This window comes from Hemitrygon akajei, chromosome 9 (genome assembly GCF_048418815.1).
Source record: "Hemitrygon akajei chromosome 9, sHemAka1.3, whole genome shotgun sequence".
Classification (NCBI taxonomy): domain Eukaryota; kingdom Metazoa; phylum Chordata; class Chondrichthyes; order Myliobatiformes; family Dasyatidae; genus Hemitrygon; species Hemitrygon akajei.
The window spans coordinates 134,914,921-134,941,717 of NC_133132.1; the positions used below are offsets into that span (position 1 = coordinate 134,914,921).

Here is a 26,797-nt window from a genome sequence, read left to right on the forward strand (position 1 = left end):
TACACTTTCTTTTGTATGAATATAGATTTTATACGCTTCATTCTGTGCATTAACCACACTGTCAACCTCTCCCATTGTCAATTCACTGTTATCTCAGAAAGCATTAACTAAAGTATTCAGGGTTGCGATTTATTGAAAATGAAATTGAAATACAGATTGGCCAATATTTAATTGAAAAGCTAAAGTTATGTGAACACTGAATAATATACATCTGTTTCTATCTTATATTATGCTTCAGTTCCATCTAATATTCTAAACTTTAGGCACGTAATGGAAATAAACTTCTAATTTTCATGGTGTAATGCAAATGTTCCACATTACAGCCTTGGAATGTACTGGTTTTGAAATTTTGTTCCCCTGGGTGAAAATCATCAGTTTCCTGAAAAAATAAAAGCCGGACAGAACTGCCTTCATCCCTCATTTCCTGTACATGAGTAAATGATAGAATTTAGACTCTAGTGTGCACATTTAATCAATAATGAAGTATAGCCAGCACAGAGAAATGAAGGGACTGGAATGACATCAAAGTAAATAATCTGTTTTTCTTTCTCTTTCTAGGGCAGTAGTATACTTCTTAACATGGGAGGAGAAGGAGGTATACATTGCTCCTAATGTATTTTCCTCATTTAATCCAATAATGGGCTGATTTCTTAGTTGAGGAGAACCTAGTTGTCTGCTGCAATTTGTGCATTAGTATTTTTAAGTGTATTTACAGGATGATTGTGAGGATGGAATGATGGAAAACATCTGGTGGAGACCATTTTGGTAAATGGAACTCCGTAAAGATGCTCAGATAAACTCATTGCACAGATTTTTGATTGTGTCTTCATTAGTACTCCAAGTAGCAGCATTCTGTGCTAATTTGCTACAGGATATCCATGCTAAGTTATTGACGTGCCCAGCTTTGTGGCAGATATCTAAGACAGAATCTGAGATGAAATAACACCTTATATTTTAATTCCTTCTGAGAAAAGGTGGGTATCAAAGTAGACTTTGAAGAGGTAGTTACTAACTCAAGTGCTCATCATGGTAGATGGAGCAAAATATTGGCTCTGATCCATTTGTGTCTGTGTTGGTATTGCCATGACTATTGCTAGATTGGTCTGGATTTGGTGACTACGGCAAACAGACTGTGCTAGTTGTTCATTATTAAGCTAATCAAGCTTAATGTTTATTTTAAAGTATTTCTGAAGGTATTGCCATTGAACAAAGCTAAACTCCTTCTCTTGGCACCATATTGGCAGCTGAACGATGCACAATTAAATGCAAACTGACTTCAGACTGAACAGATGCCAAACAGAAAAGCTAACTCAATACGTGCTTAATGAGATGAAACTGTATAGAACTCAAAATAACCTCTCTAGATCTATATCTTCAATGTAATGTTATGAAAACTGTATCCTTAGAGATTGTTTTAGTGATACATGTATCTACCACTGAATTTTCTGACAAGAGCAGAGTTTTTTCCTGCTGATCTGGACTCAAAGGCTTCTTAGCACCTAGTGGGGTCAAACTTCACATAACTCAGCGTAAACGACCTAATAGCCATATTGTTTCCAAATTCTTTTATAGATCATCAATCTTTACAGAATATAAAATACCTATTGGGATCTTGATGAACTAATCAAAAACCATTGTTGCCTTCTTTCTTTCTTCCACAGCCTTTTAAGTTTTCCTGCTTAAAAGATTTATCAGTTTTAAAGAGGGTCCATATTTTTGAAAAGTTGCACGATGCTGTAAGATCTCCTGAAAGGTTCACAACTAAAATGCTGACACAGTTTCCGTTTCCATAAATATTGCCTTATCTGCTGAATATTTCCATTTTTATTTAAGACCTAACAGATGTTGTGTACACTAGATATTGTTGGAAAGAAAATTGTAAGATTTTCAGTGAATTGTTTTGAATTATGATTGACAATAATAGGTAAGCATAAACAGCTTATAGAAGTACATATATGAACTTTAAGATTAAAGACCCAACATGAAATGTTCCTGCTTGGTTGATTACATTTGAGAAAGAATGTTATTAGCTGTTTTTGGTTAAAAAATGTACTTTTGTTGTAGGAGCGAACGATGGCTGAGAAACAGGGTAAAAAAAAACACAGAACCATCACACCAATGCACCCTATCTCCATTGAGCATAAAATAAAGGCTAATCCGTGTTAACTAAGGCTTTTTGGAACACATCCTCTCCAAATTTTCCACCGAGCTATAAACAGCCCTGACCTGTATGTAAGCCACTCTTTCATCATTGTTATTACTTAAAAACTTACAAAATCTTACTGAGAGCATCACAGAAGTAAATTTACAAAGATATCTTGCTATCACCTTCTGAAGAGCTATTGTAAGAATATTATCAGGACATGAGCAGATATTGCTGATCGCCTGACTTGCTGCAAAGCTGACTAAAGCCACTGTATGATTTTCTCTTTACTAATGCACAATACTATGCCATTATTCCAACTATAAAATTTGCAACATCATTGATCAGAAAATGTAGTCATGACGGTTACTATACGGTAATTAAGAAATGTTAATCCTTAAAGCAATAAATACAAAATAATATGTCAAATCAGAATGAAACTTAAAAAAATGCAGGGTGTAGGTATGAAGTCTCTTTGCATTCAAACAAAAACATTAACTATGTATACCTTTCCAAATATGCTGCCTGACTTATTCAGTATTTTCAACATTTCTGCTTTTATTTATGTTGAGTAGGTTTTACCCTAGAAGATACAAGGTCAGCGGATAGTTGTACATGTGGTGAAAGCTGTATTTATGATCCAGTCATGCTATTGCTTGGAACTGCTTCTGACAGGCTCAGTTATTATTCTTATTTATGCAGTAGACATCAAAGGATTCCTAGTCTCCATTCCCTTTTGCTGCTATTTGATGGTGGCACTGCTTCATTACTGGAAACGACAGTTGCTACGCTCATCTAGATATTAAACAAAATGTGTGGTCGGATTTTCTTAAGGAGTGCTTTTTTCATTGAACCAACATGGAAGAGTGCTTCATCAATCTCCAGGCCCCTGTTACGAATTTTCTGCAAAACTGTTGCTCCATTGTTGGAGGGATTTCCAACCATGATTAAGTATGTTCGGATAGGGCATTTCTGACGTTCATTTTTGGCAAAGAACTTTCGTTGGACTTCACCAAGTAGTTCCAGAAATTCTTCGAGAGGGTCCTGTTTGTGAAACAGGTCAATTACAACTTCAGAAAAACTAGCTGCAACATCTCTGAGAATGAGAGCATTAAGATAATATGTTATTAGTGTTATAGCGTATCACTTTAGGCCAATTCAATTTAAAATGGTAATGGAATCAACTATCCTTCCTTGTTACTCTGTTACCTGTGATGCCCAAAAGCTGCTCTCCATGCTTCTGCATTACGATTATGGTTCCAGTCCAGGCTAAAGATAATGCTTATTTAAAATAGGCATAGAATTACACTCAGAAGTTTAAGTGCAGTAAGGATTTTTTTTTCTCTTGTATTTTTGGAAGGATTTTCTGTTTTGATGAACACAGTTCCATGGAAGAATAAGCTGTGAAAACTAAAAATGGATATAATCTCAGGCTTCCTACATATACTCACAAAAAATTAGGAAGCAACTAATAAATTCAAAAGTATATATGGAAGGTTCAATATTATGCTGGGGAGTGCTGGAAAGCTATTACAAAAAGAGAGTTTGAGCAATGTCAGATCCTGTTGATGAATTAGATTAACATCACTAATAGGGAAAAATATTGAAACATACACAAAATGAAATTAATGAAATGTACAGAAATAAAATGTACTTGGATCTGAAAGGCTAATTCATGCCTAAATAGTCTGGAAGAATTTTTTGAAGGGACAGAGGAAATTGTGAGAAAAAAAGAATAATCAATACTTAGATTTTGAAAAGGACTTTGATAAGATACTGCTTAGTAGACTTCTGATATATGACAGGGCATGTGGGTTTAAGGATAAATATGTGAAATAATATGGGAAAAAATAGCAAGTAAAAAGTTGTTTTTCAGATTAATGGGTGGTAGTATCTGTCGAGCCACCAGGATCAGTGCTGAGACCAAGTTATTTATGGCTTACATTTTTTATCTGGATTGAGGAAGAGGTAAAAATATTAAAGTTTATGACATGTAACTGCAGGGTCTAGTTAATGGTGAGAGAGAATGCAAAGCAATACAAAAATGCCTTAAAGATGGAGCAGTTCAGCAGCAAATACATCTGAGGGTGATGGATGTGATGGAAAACAGTCCGAAATGAAAGTATTACTTAACACCTTAGAAAATAAGAACCTGAATTGGATGAAAAAGTCACAGAATTGTAGGTGCAGATAGATAAATCAATAGAAGTGATTTAATTGGTCAGCAAAGCAATTAACCCATCAGTGAAGCTCTGAGTTTATTTCTTGTGATGTGGAATTCAGTCCACATTTAAGAGAAGTGGAGTGTTCTGGTTTCCACACAACAAAATAAAAAGATTAGTCTAAGTTTAACTTTAAAACTTGAACAATTTATTATTGTCTGAAATGCCTAACTTCAAGACCATGTTGGAGAAAATGGAACATATCAAAGATACCAACATCTGCCATAGAATTAACAACATGTATAGAAATAAAATATAAAAAGTGATTTCCTTTCCTTTTGTACGCATGGTTGGTTGTTTTCATTCTGGTATTTCAGAGCTATATTAAAATTGTTACATACTTTGTATAGAAAAAGCAAAAGTCAGCATGAGGAATGTTAATGTACATAGCAGTGACCCCTAACTGTGTTAGTAAATGACTGATGTATCTGATTACAAACGAGCACCAAATGTCCATCGTGTTTATGCTAAATATGTTCCGTTGGAAACAAGGTTATGTAGTATTTTACAGAATATTTCAAACTTGGAAGCTTCATTTTATATCCACATGAAATTTAAGAGTATATTTTGTTTATAATATAGCTATTATAAGAACTGGCCTAAGCCCAGTTTATAACTTAACTCATGGAAATTAGTTTAAAGACAATTCCTTCATATTTATCAGAAGCTGAAAGTTAATGCCAAATACAGTTACCAGAAAAGTCTCTCAGGAACTTGCTGTCCTGAAAGAGATTCATCTGATGATTTTATATATCTGCATACATCCAGACCTTCACACAAATTTAATGAAGTGGGCACTATAAAACCGTATGAGACAAACCTTAATTGAAAAAATTCAAGTTTAATTAAGTAGTTGAAATAATAGATTTAAGGATACTTATTTAAGGAATTCCTGCACTGATCATATTTGTGTCAAGTAACACTCCTGTCTTTGCAAGGTTATTAGCTTCAATCCACACTTCAGTTTCTTTGACATTACTTGCTGCTGTAGTTGTCTAAATGCTGTTCTTTTGTCAAAGGCAACACCGGCTCTCAGGCACTAAGTTCTTGTACCCAGTATTAGTTCAAGGAGGTCAGGCACTATGATGCCATATAATTCTGATGGAACTCAAGTCCAGCACTAGTTCACAAGCTGCTGGTGATTAGTTTTGTCTGACTCTTATGTTGGTATCTTTACTTAGAGAAAGATGATCAAGCTATAACTGATCCTGCTACACTAACATGTTTATTAGGGGTGATCTACTGGGCAATCTGTACTGGCTGGGAACATATCCAACCAGTTTCAGGAACTATACTTGGCATTGTGTGAAGAATATACTGCTGCTTTTTAATATTACATGAAGTAGGAAAGATCAGATAGGATTAATTCATCTTCCATGCTCATGTTTAGAATTCACCTTTGATTGAATCTGCAGCTTCAGCATCAAATACTTGCATTTTTTTTAACCTAAGTTGACAATGCTGCATAGATAATATGAAGTCCTGTGTTTAACTGCTTAGGCGTTACCGTCCAGTATCTTATCTTAGCTTCTTAATTTTTAATCATTACTTATAGGAAAGAGATGTGTATGTCCAACATGACACAAGGACCATCATGTTCTAGGTCAACATACTTCAGTCTTATTGGCTGAACTATCAGCCACTCTTTAATCTAATGTATGCTGGGAACGCTTTGGCAAAGATCATGCCTAAAATGATTGCGCCTTCAATGATAGGTCACAGGTACAATGTGTAGAGTACCATTTAGAGAAATTTTAGTAACTAGTGTATAATTATTTCCATGTTGTTAAGTGGATGGAAACAACTGTCAATTCAAACTTGTAACCTTTTAGTGGTGCTAATAAAACAGACCCTCAACAATAATTCACAAAAGAAATTGAATTGCAACATTTAGTCAAAGAATGTTTGTGTTCCTCATTAAATCTTAAAATAAAACCCATTAAAAAATAAAGATGGTTCCAAATAAAGTGGGTAAAACGAAACAGATCTAAGTCACTTGTTTGCTGTGACATATATAATTTGTTTAGAAATAAATTTAAGGATCATGAACAGCTCACACATTGTGTTTTTCTCCTGCTCCCAAGCACAATCTTCCATTGGGAAGCAGACTCTGAGACTCGGTGCAGTAAAGGGCTCCTTCAGGTGCAGGTGACTTGTTCATCTCCATGCTTCCTGGGGACTCAACGGTTGACAATGCTATTACAGCTATTGAGTGTCAGTACATACACCTGCGCCCAAAAGCTGTTCCTTACCTTTTTTTCTGGTGTTATGATACCATTTTGGGTTGACATAGTAATGAAGTACATATGAGGGGTGATTGATATGTTCGTGGCTTAAGGTAGAAGGAGTCAGTTTTAGAAAGCCTAGCACATTTATTTTCAACATAGTCCCCTCCTACATTTAGACACTTAATCCAGCGGTCGTGGAGCAAACGGATCTTGGTCCTCCAGGAGATGTCCACAGATGGGTATTTGATAAGTTTATGGCCTATGGGAGAAGAAGATGAGTTATACAGCTTTCATTACATGCACATGCAATTCAACTCTTTGAGTGATTATGCATAAAGTTTGAAGTTAATAACTCATCGCCTTCTACCTTAGGCCATGAACTTATCAATCACCCTGATGTGTTATTAACTTCAAACTTTCTGCATAATCACTCAAAGAGTTGAAATGCATGTGGATGTGCATGTAAAGAGAGCTGTATAACTCATTTCCTTCTACCTTAGGCCATGAACACCCCTGCTGTGGACACTTTCTGAATGTTCAAGATCCGTATGCTCCACGACCGCTGGACTAAGTGTGTAAATGTAGGAGGGGACTATGTTGAAAAATAAATGTGCAAGGTTTTTAAAAATTGACTCCTTCTACCTTAGTCCACAAACTTATCCATCACCCCTCGTATTTTTGGGCGCTATTTGAACTCCAGGTTGGTTCCATTTCTGTTCAGTGCTTGCTTTATTAGGGACTTCCTGCACTTAATAACGTGGCCATTGGGTGTACATTCATGGTTTCTGCTGTGTAGCCCAGGCACTTCAAGGTTCAATGTGCTGTGCTTTCAGAGGTGCTCTTCTGCACACCTGTTTGCGTTACTCTCACCTTGTTTGTCAGCTTAAAGCAGTCTGGCCATTATCCTCAGAACTCTCTCAGTAGCAAGGCATCTTCGCCCACAGAACTGCCACTGACAGGATGTTTATTTTTGTTTTTCACACACTCTCTGCAAACTCTAGAGATTGTTGTGCGTGAAAATCCAAGGAGATCAGCAGTTTCTGAGATATTCAAACCACCGTCTAGCGCCAGCAATCATTCCACAGTCAAGGTCACTTAAATCACCATTCTGATATTTGAACTGAACCTCTTGACCATGTCTGCATGCTTTTATGCATTGAATTGCTGCCACATGTTAGGCTGATTAGATATTTGCATTAAGAAGCAGGTGTACAGGCAAACCCAATAAAGAGCCCACTGAGTAAAGTTAGCTTGAGTACCTTAAGTTATACAGATCAGTTCTGTTGTTTCTGTGAGTGTTCTATTTGTAATCAGCCTCTTGGAGAACAGTTATTGCAAAGGCATTGCTATAAATTTGTGTTTTCTTGTTGCTAGGGTGGTAACTCAGTGGCGGCTGCTAAATCTCCTGGTTAATGTCTGTGGAATCCAACTGCAATCACTGCTCAGCCTGAGGCATGATTCATCAAGCGATGCAGGTAGCATATAAGGCAATGAATCATGGATTAGAAGCACTATTTATATGTGACCTAAAATGATCGGAAGTAGTTTGAAAGGTCTCCCCGCGCTCCAGCTGGCTCAATGAGTACATTTAAAAACATGACATGGTACGGCACTGAGAAAAGAAAATTCCATTTTCAATCCCTAATCTGAGTTGATGCCAGCAGGGATGAGGGTATGCTTTTTTAAGTTGCTTTTGTTACTCCCTTGAGAATAGTTTAAAAAAAAGCTTTATACTGAAATCATCTTATGTTCCCTCTCAATGCGGTTACTATTTTGGAAAATATTTGGAAAATACTTCAGGACCATGTTTGTATATGGCTGTGTATGGCTTATGCTTTATTAAATATATCATATGTTTAATGGTACACAAGTCCTTTGTCTGAGAAGTTCACTCAGTTTCTCTACCAGTATTGTGCAACATCTTACTTCAGCAGTTATTTTTTTAATTAGTAATACAGCAGTTCTGAATTTTTCTGAAATTTGGCGTCATGGTAACATGGTGGTTAGCATGGCACTTTCCAGTGCTGGAGACCCTGGTCAATTCCTGCCACTGTCTGTAAGGAATTTGTATGTTCTCCCCATGACTGTGTGGGATTCCTCTGGTTTCTTCCCACAGTCCAAAGATTTACTGGTTGGTAGGTTAGTGGCTCATTGTAAATTGTCCTGTGATTCGGCTGGGATTAAATTGGGGAATTGTTGGGCAGTGTGGCTCAAAGGACCTATTCTCCACTGTAAATTAGGAAATAATATTGGTGAGAGATCTGAATTTATGAATTTATTCCTTCCACAAAACATTTGCTACAAATTTCAGCCATTACCTGGCTGACATGGGTGCCAAAATTGTTTGAATTCAGCTTCACTCTGGAAGATACTACCAGTGTCCCAGGTGTCAGGGACACTTCTCCCTTCAGGAAGGGAGAGAGGAAGAATAAAGGAAACTATAGGCCAGTTAGCCTGCCCTCAGTGGTTGGAAGATGTTGGAGTTGATTATTAAGAATTAGGACTCAAGGTACTTGGAGGCTGTAGTCAGCATGGTTTCCTCAAGGGAAAATCTTGCCTGAAAAATCTGTTGGAAGTCTTTGAAGAAATGTCAAGCAGGCTAGGCAAAGGAGAATCAATTACTGTTGTGCACTTGGATTTTCAGAAGGCCTTTGACAAGGTGCCATGCATGAAGCTGCTTAACAACCTATGAGCCCATGGAAAGACTCTAGCAAGGATAAATATGTGGCTAATTGACAGGAGGCAAAGAGTGGGAATAAAGGGAGCCTCTTCTGAGTGGCTGCCAGTGACTAGTGGTGTTCCAAAGAGGTCTGTGTTGGGACCAATTCTTTTTACTTTATATGGCAATGATTTGGATGATGGAATTGATGGCTTTGTTGCAAAGTTTGCAGACAATATTAAGATAGGTGGAACAGCAAGTCACTTTGAGGAAGTAGAGAAGCTACAAAAGGATTGGCAGACAGATTAGGAGAATGGGCAAAGAAATGGCAGATGGAATATAGTGTTGGGAAGTGTATGGTCATGCACTTCAGTGGAAGAAATGAAAGGGTTGACTATTTTCTAAGTGGAGAAAAATAGAAAAAACTAAGATGCAAAGGGACTTGGGAGGCCTTATGCAGGATTGCTGAAAGGTTAATTTGCATGTTGAGTCTGCGGTGAGGAAGGCAAATGCAATGTTAGCATTCATTTGAAGAGGACTGGAATTTAAAAGCAAGGATGTAACATTGAAACTTTATAAAGTCCTCACTTGAGTATTGAGAGCAGTTTCCAGCCCCTTATCTTAGAAAGGATGTGCTGAAACTGGAGAGGGTTCAAAGGAGATTCAAGAAAATGATTCCAAGATTGAATGGCTTGTCATATGAAGTGTGTCTGACGGTCTTTCACTAGAATTCAGAAGAATGAATGGTGACCTCATTGAAACCTATCGAATAGTGAAAGGCCATGATGAAGTGGATGTGGAGAGGATGTTTCCTATGGTGAGACAGTCTAAGACCAGAAGACACAGAATCAGAATAGAGGAGCATCATTTTAGAGTGGAGATTAGGAGGAATTTCTTCAGCAAGAGAGTGGTGAATCTGTGGAATTCTTTGCCACAGGCAGTTGTGGAGGCCAAGTCTTTATGTATATTTAAGACAAAGGTTGATAGGTACCCGATACAACTGGGAGCCAAGTTCTATTAACTCACCACCTGGCCCTTGGTATGCAACTGAAATATAAAAAGAGCGAACTATAACTAAAGAAAATGCTGCCGTGCAAAAGTAAAACATACATATCCCCACACTGTTCTTGATGACCCCAGCACTGTGCAACAGAGTGGATCTTGAAATTTATTGGTCAGTATTTGAGATGATTGCTCCAAGTATCAGGATGAGAGATCAGGTATCTTCAGATTTTATCTCTTGTTCTTCAGTCAAGGATAACGTTATTCTGAGATGTTATGAAAACAGAGAGAGATGCAATCTTACACTTTAAGAATTTGTGTGATGAGGAGAGAAGTGGATATGAGAGGAGGTATTAGAAATGATTATGTCATCATCTTTAATTATCTCTGACTGGCAAGACCTCATGATTCATGGCTTGAACGATCTTTTTTGAAGTTGGGGGTGGGGGAGGTATGTGAGGTGCAAAGTTGTGGTCGCAAAGACCGACCACTATTATACCGTATTGCTGCTTTTGCCTATTGTACACAACTTTGTTCTACAACTATGTCTGCCACTGAAAAGCAATGGCTTTTGGGTGAGGTGAGGTGCTTGCCATGGTTAATTAGCTGGCAGAGTGAGATGTGGGAGTGAGCCATGGAGTGCTTAGTCTGATGAAGCCCGATTGTTGCTTGGTGAACCAGGCATTCTAGGAAGTAGTTCACGAGCTTGAGTGAGGATGTGAAGTTACAGAATTTATTGTATTGATGTATTAGGGAAACACACCCAAAATGCTGGAAGAATTCCTGTCAAACAGCATCTATAGAGGTGAATAAATAGTCAGTTTCGAACTGAGACCTTTCATCAAGATCAAAGGCTCAAAATGTTGACAGTTTATTCCCTTCCACAGATGCTGCCTGACCTACTGAGTTCCTCTAGCAGTTTTTGTGTATTGCTCTGGATTTCCAACATCCACAGAAGCTTCTGGGTGTATTATGGTACTCCATTCAGCAGTGACTTTCCAGTTATGACTGCCTGCTCCCATTGCTGCTTTAACGCATGCACGCAAGGCCATTTTCTATCTAAAGATAGAGAATCTATCCCACTGATCATGGACACCATCGCTGCGCTGGAAAATTAGGGTAACCTCATTTGTGTTCAGGCAGGAAGATGTAGAAACGTTTCGAAAGTCTTCCAATACTTGCTGCAACCACAATGTGCTTTCCCTTTCAATGGTGCTGACTGGGATGTATGTTATCTAAAACTTTGACAAAGTTTGATAGATGTGTGGTGGAGAGTTTATTGACCAGTTACATCATGGTCTGGTATGGAAACACCAATGCCCTTGAATGGAAAAGCCTACGAAAAGGATTGGATATGCCCAGTACATCATGGATAAAGCTAACCCCACTGAGCACATCTACATGAGCATACTCTCTTCTCACTGCTGCCACCAGGAAGAAGGTATAGGAGCCTCAGGACCCATACCACCAGGTTCAGGAACTGTTATTACCCCTCAACCATCAGGGTCTTGAACCAAAGGATAAATTCACTCACCCCCTCCCCATCACTGAACTGTTTTCACAATCTATTGACTCACTTTCAAGTACTTTTCATCTCATGTTCTTGATTTTATTGCTTATTTATATGTTATTTTTATTTTTTTTCTTTCTTTTTGTATTTGCACAATTTGTTGTTTTTTGCACATTGGCTGTTGTCCATCCTGTTGGGTGGGGTCTTTCACTGATTTTATTGTGTTCCTTATGTTTACTGTAAATGGCCCAAAAGAAAATGAATCTCAGAGTTGTATATGGTGACATATATGGTTTTGATAATAAATTTACTTTGAACTTCCAACTTTGGTTTAATATCAGCTCAGACTGTTTCTAGTCTCTCATGATATCGCGCACCAAGGCAATGTGCTCAAGCAATCAGCAGTTTACTTACCCCTGGCTTGACAATAAAATTATGTTAATGAGCAATCAGCTTTGGGGCACTGTCTGCAGTAGATTGAGGGGGCAAGGTAAAGTCATTCATTGTGTCCCCATCACAACTTTTCTAGCGTTATCCAATTTAATCTGCCATGTGCTTAATAATGCTTGGAGTTTTTATTTTTTTGTATATAACTGAGATTCAAATAATAAAGTGCAATACTGACAATGGAAAGAGAAGCAACGTGCATAGAAATTCAACCATATGCTGTCTTTTCACTTTTATTCTACTTTTTTAAGTGTATGCAGACAAATATTTTTTTCTGTAAGCATCTGATTATCTGCCCATATTTTCAAAATCTAAGTCTATTTCTGACGGCCTTCAGGGATTTGTGCATGGTGACTTCTGCCATAATAACTTCCAGGAGTTTCTTACCCCACTCAGGGCAAACATCACTCCTGGAACAATGCCTTTTTTGTATTTTTCAAGAAATCAATGAAAATCATTCACAGTATGAATATCTGCACCATATGAGATCCATCTAATCTTTATATGTACACCAGAAAGAATATTTTCTTGTCTATTGTATTGCTGGCATTTTGCAATCCGAGTCACTGAAGAATCTAAGTGCTTCTGACAATCCTTCCCTTAGGATAACAAGTGAATCACGAGTCTGATTCAAATTCAGATTGTTCTCATTTTCTTAACTGATTGCAGTCACAATCAGTAAATTACAAGGCTGTGGTACTTGGCTAACAAAAGAGTTTGTTGAAAGAGAAGCTTGCAAATAATCATTAAAAAAAATTGTTGCCAACTTAGCATTAATTAAATAATTGGTCAAAGCCGATGAAGCTTCAATCACATTCACTGTCTTTTAATTGCAACTCCCCAACATGCTTTTGTTCGATAGGTACAAGGAGGCCATACAGATGTTATAAATTAGTTCTCTATAATTGTCTCTTGGCAGTTATAAAGACATATCACAATTAATGATTTAATTTGGAACAAGCAGAAAAGATCCAACCTGGCAAACTACTAAAGGGCATTATTCTTTTTACCATTGTTCAACATGTTCCATTGATTTTCATTAAAGCAAGCCCTGGTTCAAGATTTCGAATACTTGCATCCAATTAGCTGTTACAGTTAATCAGTGAAGAGTAATACAGCAAACTTAATTCTGGAAACCCATAGGGACAAAATCAGAATTCAGGAAAACTCCCAGCTAACACTAATTGCTCAATGGGCACAATGATGTGCTATATGCCTATTTATCTCTTGGTCGTTGTAAGGCAATGTGCAAACTCTGGCTGCAATGTTAACTCCATTATGCCAATGGACAATCCAAGTTGTTCGCCAATCTGTTTCCAGGGACGGTGGGACTAGCACATCAAAATAAAGAGTGGATCAACTGAGCAGGGTTTACCAGAGCTGATTGCAGATTTCAGGAAGGAGAAATTGGGATAATATGCAGCAGTTCTTTCTGAGGAGTCATTGTTGGAAGAGGTGAGCAGCTTTAGGTTCCTGGGGTCATCATCTGAGGATCGTCCTCCAGCCGGCATATTGATGCAATCATGGAGAAATCATGCCAACAGCACCACTTCATTAAAATTTTGAGGAGACTTGGTATAGCACCAAAGACCTCTTACAAATTTCTGTAGATGTACGGTAGAGAGCATTCTGACGGCTTGTATCATGGCCTGGTATACACAGGATCATAGGAAACTACAGAGGGTTGGAGATTTAGCTGGATCCATCACACGCACAACCCTTCCCACCATCAAGGGCAGCGATAATAGGTACCTCAAAAAAATGGCATCCATCATTATGGACTCTCGCTATCTGGGAAATGCTCTCTTCACATTACAACCATCAAGGAGGTGTTACAGGAGCCTGCAGACCATGCTCAATGATTCAGAAACAGCATCTTCCCCTCCACCATTAGGTTCTTGAATGCCTAATGAACAATACCTCATTATTTCTTTATTTTTAGCATAATTTATTTTGGAATTTATAGTAATTTAATTCCTTTGCACTGTACTACTATTGGAAAACAACAACATTCTTGTCATATAAGTAAGTGATAACAAACGTGATTCTGATCTTTAAAACTGTGAGAATATCTCATTGAACAGTACCGAATTCTGCCAGAGGTGACAGAGTGGATGCAGAGAGTACATTTCCTCTGGTTAGGGGGAGCTAAAACTAGTCCCTCATTCAGGACTGAGTCAGTGGAGGGTTGTGGAGGCCACGTTACTGAGCACATTTAAGTAGAAAACAAGACAGATTTTCACATTCCAGGGAAGTGGGTCGCAATCAGAAATTAGATATTGAGATAGAGAATCAACCAGTCTGAATGGTGAAAAAGTCTCAAAGGTTCGAATATCTACTTGGATGGCATGGTGGTGTAGTGGCAAGTATAATGCTTTACAACACAGGCTCGATTCCCACAGCTATCTGTAAAGGACATATGTTTTCCCCATGACCAGGTGGGTTTTGTCTGGGTGCTCTGGTTTTCTCCCACATTCTAAAGACATAAAGTTTTGTAAGGTTTAATATGTTTTGGGCGCCAGAAACATGGTGACACTTGTGGGCTGCCCTCAGTACATCCTCGGACTGTGTTGGTCATTGACACAAACAGTGTATTACACTGTATATTTTGATTTTTCGACGTACATGTGACAAATAAAGCTAATCTTTATCCTCAAGTCTTAACCCTAATCCTATTTTCTCTCTTTCTAAAAGCATTGCTTTCACTGGGTATCCTGAAGTCACTGAAGTTGAGATCAGAGAAAGGGGCAAACAAAAGCGACTTTGAGGCGTGCAAGCTGACTAGTTTATGCAGACCTACCAAAGTCTTTGGAAAGGTGGCAAACTATCAGATAAATGTCAATTATAGTGTGCAACATGATACAACAAACTGAAGAAAAAATGTGTTGGGCATCTTTACTGTGATTCTGGCTTTCATCCAACCATCTGCAAGCTGTGAGCAAGATATAAAAAAAGGTGAAGGATGTGGGTGGGGAAGATACTGCAGCAAGCTAACATTTCACAAGAGACGAGGCTTAGTTTATGCAATTAAATCTATTTCTGTTTTTGATACAGAATAATGTATCGGATAGGTTTCACATTGGAAGATGTTTTTGAAGGATCAAAATGCTTAAGCAGAAGCCAGACCTTCTGATCCACAGAAGGCTTTAGAAATGTCAGCTACTGATACTTTTTCAATGCAGCAATGTGTTGAAGTTTATCTGACTATGATATATATTTACGGTCTTCTACAACTAAAGAAGTGTTTGTCAAACAGTAGACACCTACTTAGACAATTGTTTATTGAATACAGCTTTATCTTCAATACTCTAATTTTAAGAAAACTCATCTCTAATCTCTTAAACCAGAGACTCCACACCTTCTTTTCTAACTAGATCCTTGGTATCCTGACCAACAGACTATAATCACAAACAAGAGAAAATCTGCAGATGCTGGGAATTCAAGCAACACACACAAAATGCTGGAGGAACTCAGCAGGCTAGGCAGCATCTAGGGGAAAAAAGCACAGTCGACGTTTCCGGCTGGGAAAGTAAAGAGCTGGGAAGTTGATTGGTGAGAGATACACGGCTGGAGAAGGGGGAGTCTGATAGGGGAGGACAGAAGGCCGTGGAAGAAGAAAAAGGGAGAGAAGCACCAAAGGGAGGCAATGAGCAGGCAAGGAAACAAGGAGAGAGAGAAAAGAGGATGGAAAATGGTGAAGTGGGGTGGAGGGGGGGCATTACCAGAAGTTCAAGATATCGATGCTCATACCATAAGGTTGGAGGCTAGCCAGACAGAATATAAGGTGTTGTTCCTCTAACCTGTGTGTGGCTTCATTACAACAGTAGAGGAGGCCAAGGAGGCCATGGATTGACATATCAGAGTGGGAATGGGAAGTGGAATTAAAATGGGTGGCCACTGGGAGCTTCCCCTTCTTCTGGCAGAGCTTAGGTGCTCATGTTGGGTCTCACCTATATACCATAGGCCACAACAGGAGCACTAGACACAGTAAATGACCCCAACAGACTCACAGGTTAAGTGCTGCCTCACCTGGAAGGACTGCTCAGGGCCCTGAATGGTAGTGAGGGAGGTGGTGTCAGAGCAGGTGTAGCACTTACTCTGCTTACAAGTGCCAGGAGGGAGATCAGTGGAGGAGGATGAATGGACAAGGGATTTGCGTACTATAATGCTCTGTTGTGGCAATGCGGCAGCAACTACTCTGTCATAATTATTCCCCACGAGGAAACTCCAACCCTAACACTGATAATTGTATAGTAAGAAACTGGATCCATGGACTGAATGAGTGTGACTACCTGGAGCGTTTCTTCTTTGAACAATGAAAGTTCAAAATTCAGGAATAAACACATGCAGGACTGAGAACGAGGATAAATCAAAGGGGATGAATGCAGAAATAGAGAAAGGCAGAAATTATATCATCAACCAGATACTTTAAAGTATTTAAAGTATTTTCACAAAATAATATTTCAATCTTTAAAACTAAACACATTGAAGATATAACAGCAAAACGTATCACACTGCAATGAGGTTTATGAGTACTTAAGGGAAAATGCCCCAAATACTTTTAATGCTGATTTGTGAAACTAATGACACAATTTGTGGAAAAAGAAAACTATTTAGAGAGATAAATGTTAATAATGCTTGCTGGAATATTTACTCTGCAATGATCATCAGAGTAATTAACTTTGCTGCTACTTTGATGGTTAATTCCAGTTCATCAGAAGAAAATAAACTGGATTGCCTTGCATATTGTTTAATTGTTATTGATTATGTAAAGAATAATGTGTTGATCTGCAAAAATTTATTCAGCACAATAGATGTAACAGATATGAAACAGCATTTATGAACAGTGTAAACATTCAGTCATTATTAAAAAGTTTAATTAAATTTACAAGGACTGGAAAATTTAGAATCTGGATAACTGGAACACAATTTTCACCTTTTAGTGTCTGTATAATTCGTGTGAGTGCTGTGGTTATAAAAACCTATCCAGTGCATGACAGTACTGCTAATGTTAAAAGATGATAGGAGGATCTTAGCTTTCACTTTTTATGCAGATGGAAAATAATTGTCACAAGAACAGTAAAATGCTGACTGATACACTGATACCTTCTCAAAGCACAATTCAGATCAGTTTAAAGTTCAGTCACATTGAAGACTTAAGTCAAGAACAAGAAGTCAACTGGTCCATGCAGAGCAAAATGCTCCAGACCAAAACAGTCCCACGTCCATAATTTTTTAGAACTTCCCAATCCATGTACCTGTCCAATTTTCATTTAAACTTTATTATTGTACCTGCCTCAAACACTTGTTCTGTTAGCTAATTCCACGTACATGTGTAAAAAGTTGCTGCTCGTCCCTCTTAAATCTTCTCCCTCTCACCCTAATTCTTATACCTGCTAATTCATGATTCCTCAGCCCTGGGAAAAAGACTGAGTACAGTGGTTTCTGGTTAATTGGACCATTAGTTAATCAGGGCAGCCGTTTTTTTGTGACAACTCTTAAAGAACAAAAGTTAATCGGGAAAATCGCCGGAATCCCTTTGTTTATTTGGGACACTGGGAGTGAAAAGGAAATAATTTTGTTACTTCAACAAGTTAGACGCTATGAAGAATTTAAAGGTATCAACAAGCATCTTGAATTTTACAATGAAAATGAAGACTTGGAGGATGTCATTGTCGATAGCATTGTATGAAGGCAGTCCATTATCTACACTAGGTGTCAGTGCTAATTTTGCTCTATTTTCAATCATTCAAAAGGACGTGGCTGCGTACACTGGATGAACTACTGGAAACTAATACACAGTTTTATAGTACTGTAGTAATATTGGTAGTGCTCAAATTTGTTCTTTATTTTGTTTAAATACATAACTTGTTACTCAGCTAAAGAGCAGTTTGTCATTTTTATACCTTTTCAGCTATTTTCATGAAACTTTGGTTAGTTGGGGCAGACACAGAATTTGGCCAAAAAGTTCTGATTCAGATGTGTCCCAATTAACCGGAATCCACTGTGATCGTATATTCATCCTATATCTAGTTCTCTCATGTTTTATACACCTCTGAAAGATGAGCACTCAGTCTCCTGCACACCATGGAACAAACTCCTAACCTAGCCAACCTCTCCTTCTAACCATTCCTTCCAGTCCTGGCAATGTAAATTTTTTGCACTCTTTCTTGTTTAATATCTTTCCCATAGCGAATGACCAAAATCTGAATGCAGTACTCCAAATGCAGCCTCACCACATCCAGTCTAACCCTAATGCCATGCACTCCCAGCTTTTATACTCAATACCCTGATTTATTAAGGCCAGCTTGCCAAAAGCCTTCTTCACCACTCTATGACTCCATTTTCAGTGAGCCACGTATTTGCACTCCAAGATCCCTCTGTCTACGTCATTTCAGAGTACCCTGGGCTTCACTGTGAAAGTTCTACTGGATTTGACTTTCCAAAATGCAGCACCTCACACTTTTTTTGAATTTAACCCCATTTGCCATTCCTTGTTCCAATTACTCAGCTCATCAAGATCCCACTCTAATTTTCAACAAGATTCTTAATTTCCCACTATACCACCTATTTTAGTGTCTTGCGCAAAGTCACTAGCAATTCCTTGTACAGAAGTTGTACTAGAAGTTGCCAAGGTGTCATGAAAGCCATTATTGATATCCTGTGGGATCATGATGGAATGAATATCTCGTTCCATCCTTTTGGTCTGCAGCCTCTGGCATGATTTTCAATAGCTTCCACCTTCAATGCATCTCCAGTACTTTCCAGTTGAGTGTGAATACACTCATCCAATTCCAGCAATGCCCAGGAATCAGCAGCCAGGGATTCCCCTTCCTCTCCTACACTATTAACTTCAGTATTCTCCAAGAAGTTATCCTTAGCCCTCTCAACCAAAGTCTACTGTTGGTAACATCATTAATACATAGTGCCACTCTGTACTATATATAACAGTCAGCTCCATCCATCACATCAACCAATTAATCAACTGTCACTAATTGTCATATTGCTTATCCAACCATCAGCTACTGCATAAGCAGAGGATTCTTCCAATAATATTTTGGGAAGACTTAACAGAACACCTTTGACATCTGGCCACTGATTCTATCCACTCCCTGACAAATGTAGGAAGCTGCACCAGACGTGCCATGGCAGTGCAGTAATTAGCAGGACACAATTACAGCTCAGGGCATTGAAGTTTCGAGTTCAGTTCCACCATCCTCTGTAAGAAAATCTGTATGTTCTTCCTGTGTGCACGTTTGATCTGGTTTAATTCCACAGTACAAAGAAGTACATACCAGTTAGAAGGCTAATTGGTCAATGTAAATTGTCCTCTGATTAGGCTAGAGTTAATTTGGTAGGTTGCTGGGCAACACGGTTCAGTGGACCAAAAGGCCTGTTTCATGCTGTATCCTTAAATAAAAATAAAAATTGAAATGTTTAAATCCTTGGTGGCATACCTGACTCCACAATGAACTTTAGATCACATACCATTACCTGGGCCAATTGCTTCCAAGTTAAAACTCTGTAACACCGCTTGCCATCACTCCTGGGCCTGCTCATCTGCCAAAACCCTGTCCATTCCTTGCTTTCTTTTATATTTGACTATTCTGATATAGTCTTTGTCTGACTTCCTTGTTTTACCATTCATAAACAAGTGGTCATTCAAAGCCTTGCTGCCAGGGTCCAAACTTGTATTAAATCATGTTCAAGCACTACTAATAAACCACCTGAATTATACTTGCAACTGGTTTAATAATTACCTCAATGTTCCAAATTTTCATCCTGTTTTGAAACTTCATCACCCCTCTCCCCCAAACCTTCATTATAATCTTTTCCATCTTAACTTCCACCAAGTTATCTGTGGTCCTGCAATTTTAACCTCATCATCATTTACAAATTTAAAAGCTCCATCATTGGCAAAAGTACCTCTTGCCACCAAGGTCTGCAGCTCCAGAATTCCTTTTTTAAAAATCTCCATCACTGTCCCTCTCTTTCCTTTTTTTCCAAAGGGTTCTTAAAATCTCCATGTTTGACTAAACTACCTGAATTTCTTCATATGCTTTTTGGTATCAAATTTTGTTTAATAATATTCCTTTGAAATATTTTATATATTGAAGTTCCTGTAATAATTAGTAAATCACTGAACATATTTCTGATTCTTCAGTGTGGAATCTGTAGTTCTGAAAGACAGATTAGATGGATCAATATTGCAATGTTGTTTTTTCACTTTTGTCATGACTTCATTTCAAAATGATAAATACTTTGCCTTTTTAAAAATAAACAGAGTGGATCATGAATCATATACTCCAAGGTAGTTTATAGCTTGGTACAGTCTTAATGCATTTTGATATGAAATTGGCTATGCTTCATTATTGCTGTTAAAATTTCACATAGTATTCAGGTTTGTTGAAATCTATCCAACAAGCGTTAATAATTTTGTTTTTTGATTTTAGCAAGAAAGAGCTACATAATGTTTGAGATTCAAACAATGTTATTTGTATCTTAGGTGCCTGATATAGTCTTTGGACCATGAATATACATGGGCTATTGGCTGTGCTGAACTTATATCTTATTATTTGATATTTAAATCAGATATCCAGTTAATGTTGGAGAATGACTTTTATGACATATACTTTATCAATTTTTACTTAATTCAGCTTTTAAATATGCCAGGTTTAAAGTAATTCTAAATGGAGAATCAATATAATCCTAAAATTTTAATGAAAGTATATTATCTCAGAAGACTAAATTTAATTTTCAACATAGACCACTATAATAAAGCTCCCTTCTTGCAAATCATACAAACTCCCACGTGCAAACAATTACCAATTCACATTAAAACTGACCCTCAAAAGAAATCAAGCATGAGTTTTTGAGAAATTTCATAGCAACTCTAACTTAGACAGAAGTAATAAAAAGTTTAAGGTGGCCAACACCACAACTTAAGCAACACCATTTCTCACTAGGACTTAAGATTAAAAGGACCAATATTTACATACTATAGCTGAGTATTTTTTGGTAATCATTTTTGCAATTAATGTAACCAGCCAGCAAATGCAAATTCAACAGTGGTAAAATTCTATTTTAAAAGGCAATGATAATAAATTTTATTAATTTTATTTATTTTTGATCCTAACAGAGCCTGTTTAAAATTCATAATAAAACACACAGCTACATAATCTTCCTGTATTGTAGCTTTAATTTTCCTTGTTGTATACAGTTGGTGTTCTTAAAAAAGACATGAAGAATTATTCCAGCCCTTAACAGATCTTGCCTTGTGTACCAACTGCTACATTTGATTGGTTGAATGCCTGTTCATCAAAGTAAAGATGTGGGCATATTTTATCCATAAGTATCGTTGCAGATAAGCCAGATAAGATGAATGCCTCGTCAACTTCCAGCCCCCAGCTACGAATTGTCTTCAAAGCTTTTAATCCAACAGCAGAACCGCCCTTTTTTATGATCATGAATACTCGAATTGGGCAATCCTTACGTTCATTTTTGACATAGAACTTTTTCTGGAGTTTTCCGACTGCTTCCAAAAATCCTACGAGGGGGCCCTATTTGTGAAACAGGTGAATTACAATTTGGAGAAACAACGAGTGCATATTTTCCAAAGTTTGATAATTCAACTTGTGCTACAATTATATTCCATTATTTTCAACAACTCTTTCTCTTACTCACCAATCCCACCTCCCAGCTAAATATACAGTTACAATTTCAGAGTTTTTTCTGAATTCCAATTAGGTGTATCTTTTAATAGATGTATCAAATCAACCCTTACATTTCACAATAAACATATCCTTTTCCTTTGGGACAAAAATTTTGCTTCAATTCAGTCAGAGTCATTTCTGGAAGAAATTCCAGTTCTACCGAGAGTTATGGAAACTTCTTTAAAACCTGTTGCATTATTGAAATGTTTATCTCTCTTCTTTTCATTCTAACATATTTACTTCAATTCTGTAGAACCCATTCTTTTCCAATTATGTTCATAACGTTTCCAGGCATTTAAAACAAAGGTTAAAGTAAGATTGTTCTTTTGAAATTCTTCCCCTTCAACATTGAAAGATTTATACAAATAGAAGTGTTTCACAAAATCATGTAATTAAACTTTGTGATGATATAATGGGGGTAATGCTCCATTTGCCTCTGTAGCATTTTTAAGAGGAAGTCAGGTGCGGGGGTCCAAAAATACACAACAAATATGTGAAGGCCCAAAGGTACGAGATTCTACTTGTAAATTCACTCTGGAATATTGGGTAGTGGCATGGGAAAGAGAAGGCTGAAATTCCATTTGACCCAGGAAATTTGCTGATTGCCAGAGATTGTGGACCAAGAAGAAAGAATTACACACTTGGAATGTCTTTGCCCCCAGTAATGAGACATGCAGACCATTTGAGGACCCAAACCTACATCGCTGTCAGAATGAAAAATAATCAATACTTACATTAAAGATCTGTGGTACAGATAAAAGTTAGTTAAAAACTATCTAAAGCCATTTCCCAACTCTTCTTGCATCCCAAAAGGCATCCACTTATAGTTATATTGGCACAAAACTTCTCCCAGTGAGAAGGTCCAAAAAAATCAACACACTAATATTTTTTTAAATGTAGCATGATCCTTTTACCATGAGCTAACATATCTAAATATAAACAAACAAAACAACTTTACTTTCATCTGAATTAACTATAGTGACTGATCATATTTATACAACTTTTCAACAAACTCTTTTTAGTATAAATTAGATTACAATATTTGAAATTGAGCCCATTACATTCTAGTGCTATTGTTTTCAGTTTAGCAAGGTAGTAAGTGGAATTGGGACATTGCCTATTGATGCGAGCAGTGTCATGACACCCTGGCTTGCAGGAGTACAGTGATTCTAATAAACCTTCAGTACCAAAATCTCTCTACATACACTGATGTACTCCTGAGGATACTTAAGAAATGTTATGCTGTCCGTCCTGACTTCCGAGAAACAGTCTGAGTATTTAAAGGGAATCAAAAATATCCAGAGCAAGCACCAATATAAAATTATAACAATATATTGGTTTAAACAAAGTATATTATTTAGGCATTAAGATATTGACATAAATGTCCAAATGAGGCACCTTTGTGTTTGTCCATGCAGGGAGGTCTAGAAATGGGCTAATGCTTGTTGAACTGATTGCCTCGTTTAAATATCCTTGAGTGTAGAAGTATAATCTTGAAGCCTGTTATATTAAAGAATCCATGATAGTTGAAGAACCCTACTGAAGAATTTGTCTTCTTTAGTTATGGGATTTCAGTAGGACTATTTAACTTCAAACTTCATTACACATCCGGTCCAAACATGGACAAAAGCATTACATATCAGTGGCAATGAGTGCTCTTGACATCAAGGAGCAGTTAATAAAGTATATCATCATGCAGCCATGAGAAATGAAGAGAACACTCTCCACTTTCAGAAGTCCTACAAAACATAAAAGAATGGTTGCTGTTGTTTGAAGTAAACCATCTTTTAAGACCATCAGACTTAGGAGCAGAATTAGGCAAGTTAGCACAATGAGTCTGCTCTCTTATTTGACCATAGCTGATTTAACTCTGCTATTTGACCACAGCTGATTTGATCACCTCTCAAACCCACCTCTCAATGACATGGCCTCCACAGCCACCTGTGGCAATGAATTCCACAGGTTCACCACTCTATGGCCAAAGAAATCCTTTATCATCTCTATTCTAAAGGGGCATCCTTGAACTCAGAGGCAGTACCCTCTAGTCCTAGTCTCCCTATATTCAAAAGGTTTCAATGAAATCCCTCCTCATTTTTCTAAACACCCATGAGTGTTTAGAAAGACTAGCCCAGATCCATCAAGCACTCCTCATAAGCTAACCCTTTCATTCATGGGAGAATCCTCATCAACCTCTTCTGGACCCTTTCCAATGCCAGCACATCCTTTCTTAGATAACTGCTCACAATACTCCAAATGTGGTCTGATCAGTGCCTCATAAGGATTCAGACCAAAGCATCATTGTAGATGTTCCCCTAGGTCAATGGTCTAAGTCAAACTTTCTTCAGCTGCTTCATCAGTGACTTCCATTCCAAATGACTGGAAGTGGTAATGTTCACTGTGATTTGTTACTACTTGTAACTTACCAGAAAATGAAGCTGACCATGCTTCCATCTAGCTAGACTAGGACAATATTCAGATATTCTGCTATGTGAGAAATAACATACACATCACACAGATTGTAGATAACGAAATTCTAACCAAATACTCAAGAAAATGAGTATCTAACCACCTACTCTTGACAGTCAAAAGTACTGCCTTTGTTGAGTACTGGAGGGAATGGCACTTATTCTGTTATTGGTAAACTGGGCAAAACACTTAAATACTGTGACTACTTAAATACGGGTGACTCATCTCCTCACTTACTAGACCGTTCTACCATCACAAGATGGCAAACATGATGGAATCACCTCTGCTGCTTTGGAAGAATGAAGCTCCAACGCTGGTCAAGAAACTCAAAACTAACCAGGGTAATGTGATGTGCTGACTGCTCAGAGTCATAGAATCATAGAATCACATCCAATACTCAACATTTATCTCTTCCACCACCAGCATCCACTGACTGTAGTGTGAACTGCGTATAATTATTCACCCAACATACTCCAATGTCACCTTCCAAATCTATAACAGCATAACCTTCAAATCACACAGCATCCTGACTTGGAAATCCATTATCATTCCTACGTTATTACTGAGCCTAAATCCCAAAAGTACCAATTCAACAGGATTCAAAGTTCAAAATATATTTATTATCCAAGTACAAACCTATATATGTCACAATCTACAACCCTGATGTTCCTCCTCTTAAGGCCAACCACAGTAACTACAAGAAACACAATAGAATCAATGAAAGACCAAACACAACCAATGTGCAAAATAAAACCCAATAAACTTGGCAAACATCAAAATAAAGAAAAATAATAAATAAATAAATACATAAATAAATATATCAAGAACATGAGATGAAGAGTCATGTGAAGTGAGTCCATAGGCTGTAAAAACAGTTCAGTGATGGGGCAAGTGAAGTTGAGTGAAGTTGTTCCTTCTGGTTCAACAGCCTGATGGTTGGAAGGGTGATAACTCTTCCTGAATTTGGTCATGAGAGTCAGCAACCTCCTGTACCTTCTTCCTGATAACAGCAGTGAGAAGAGAGCATAGCCTAGATGGTGGTGGAGTGGGGGCAATTATGATGGATGCTGCTTTCCTGTGACAGTGTTCCATGTAGATGTGCTCAATGGTGGGGAGGGCTTTGCCAGTGATGGACTGGGCCATATCCACTACCTTTGTAGGCTTTTCCGTACAAGGGCATTGGTGTTACCATACCAAGCCATCATAAATCCACTCAATATCCTCTCCACAACACACCTATAGAAGTTGGTCAAAGTTTTATGTGACATTCCAAATATATGCAAACTTCTAAGGAAGTAGAAGCACTGCCGTGCTTTCTTTGTAATCCAATTATTTACCAAACAAAACTGAAATGGTTCAAGGAGGCTCAACAGCATCTTATCAAGGGCAATTAGGAATAGGAAATAAGTTCTGTAATTTATGCAAGCAGCATCATTCTACAGAGGAACAAATAATCAAGTTGCTTGATTGTAATATTAAGATTCTGATGTAAGATTCTTCAGTTTTATTTTTGTCTGTTAGCTCCATGCAACTACTGACTCGTGAGATTTAAAAGAGCAATCTTTAACTGGTAGTGGACTAACTTTACTTGTCTGTTGTGGGTGTTTTAGTCAGCTTTGGTTTAAGAATGGAAGCAAAGAAAGCTGAAGTAGCTTACACAACAGTGAGATTTTGCTCAGTAAGTTCTAATCTTAATAGGTGCCCTGGAAGCATTCCTCTGTTACCAACCTGACAAAGGACAGTATATCAGTCTTTCAATTAAGCTGCCATACAGCATCATTACTTGCTGCAGCCACAAACCTGGCTGCACACAGGGTGCTCTGCTGAATGCCATCATGGCTCTCATTTATTCCATGTGGTCATTTCAGGTGCAAAAAACTGCCGGCAGTGATTGAACTTCTCCATGAAGGACTGTCATACCTTTTTCCTCAAGAGCCAAATAAAGCAAGAGCTTTATTGCTCTGTATACTCTGCTGTTCCATAAATATGGAGATGTGCAGTTTATTTGCAATTTCTAGAAGCACGTAACATAGGTCTTCTGTCAGCTGTTCTTCTTTCTAGAACACAGAACGGAACAGCACAGGAATAGGCCATTCGGTCCACGATGTCGTGCCAAACCAGCTAAAAAGCAAACCAATAACACCCAAATTTCTAATCTCTCCTACCTACACAATGTCCATATCCATCTTCCTTACATCCATGTGCCTATTGAAAAGCTTCTTATAAGCTTCTAATGTATTTGTTTCCACTACAATATCAGGCAGCACATTCCAGGCATTCACCACTCTGAGTAAAAAAATTTACCCCTCACATTCCCTTTGATCCTACCCCCCTCACCTTCAATACATGCACTCTGGTGTTAGACATTTCAAACCTGGGACACAGGTACCCCTGTCTACTCTATCTA

The 26,797-nt window shown here is 37.8% G+C and overlaps 1 protein-coding gene across 1 annotated transcript in view; it reads right to left on the reverse strand.

Annotated features, from left to right (window-relative positions):
* Positions 1 to 2,938: 2,938 nt before the first annotated feature.
* Positions 2,939 to 26,797, reverse strand: part of LOC140732683 (cytosolic 5'-nucleotidase 1A-like) — a 95,430-nt gene continuing 71,571 nt past the window's right edge. Inside the window, exons 7-9 of the mRNA XM_073055367.1 lie at positions 21,486 to 21,771; positions 6,764 to 6,852; positions 2,939 to 3,187 (exon numbers count right to left, since the gene is read on the reverse strand). Of these exons, the coding sequence (XP_072911468.1) occupies positions 2,939 to 3,187; positions 6,764 to 6,852; positions 21,486 to 21,771 (624 nt within the window). The remainder of the gene's footprint in view (positions 3,188 to 6,763; positions 6,853 to 21,485; positions 21,772 to 26,797) is intronic.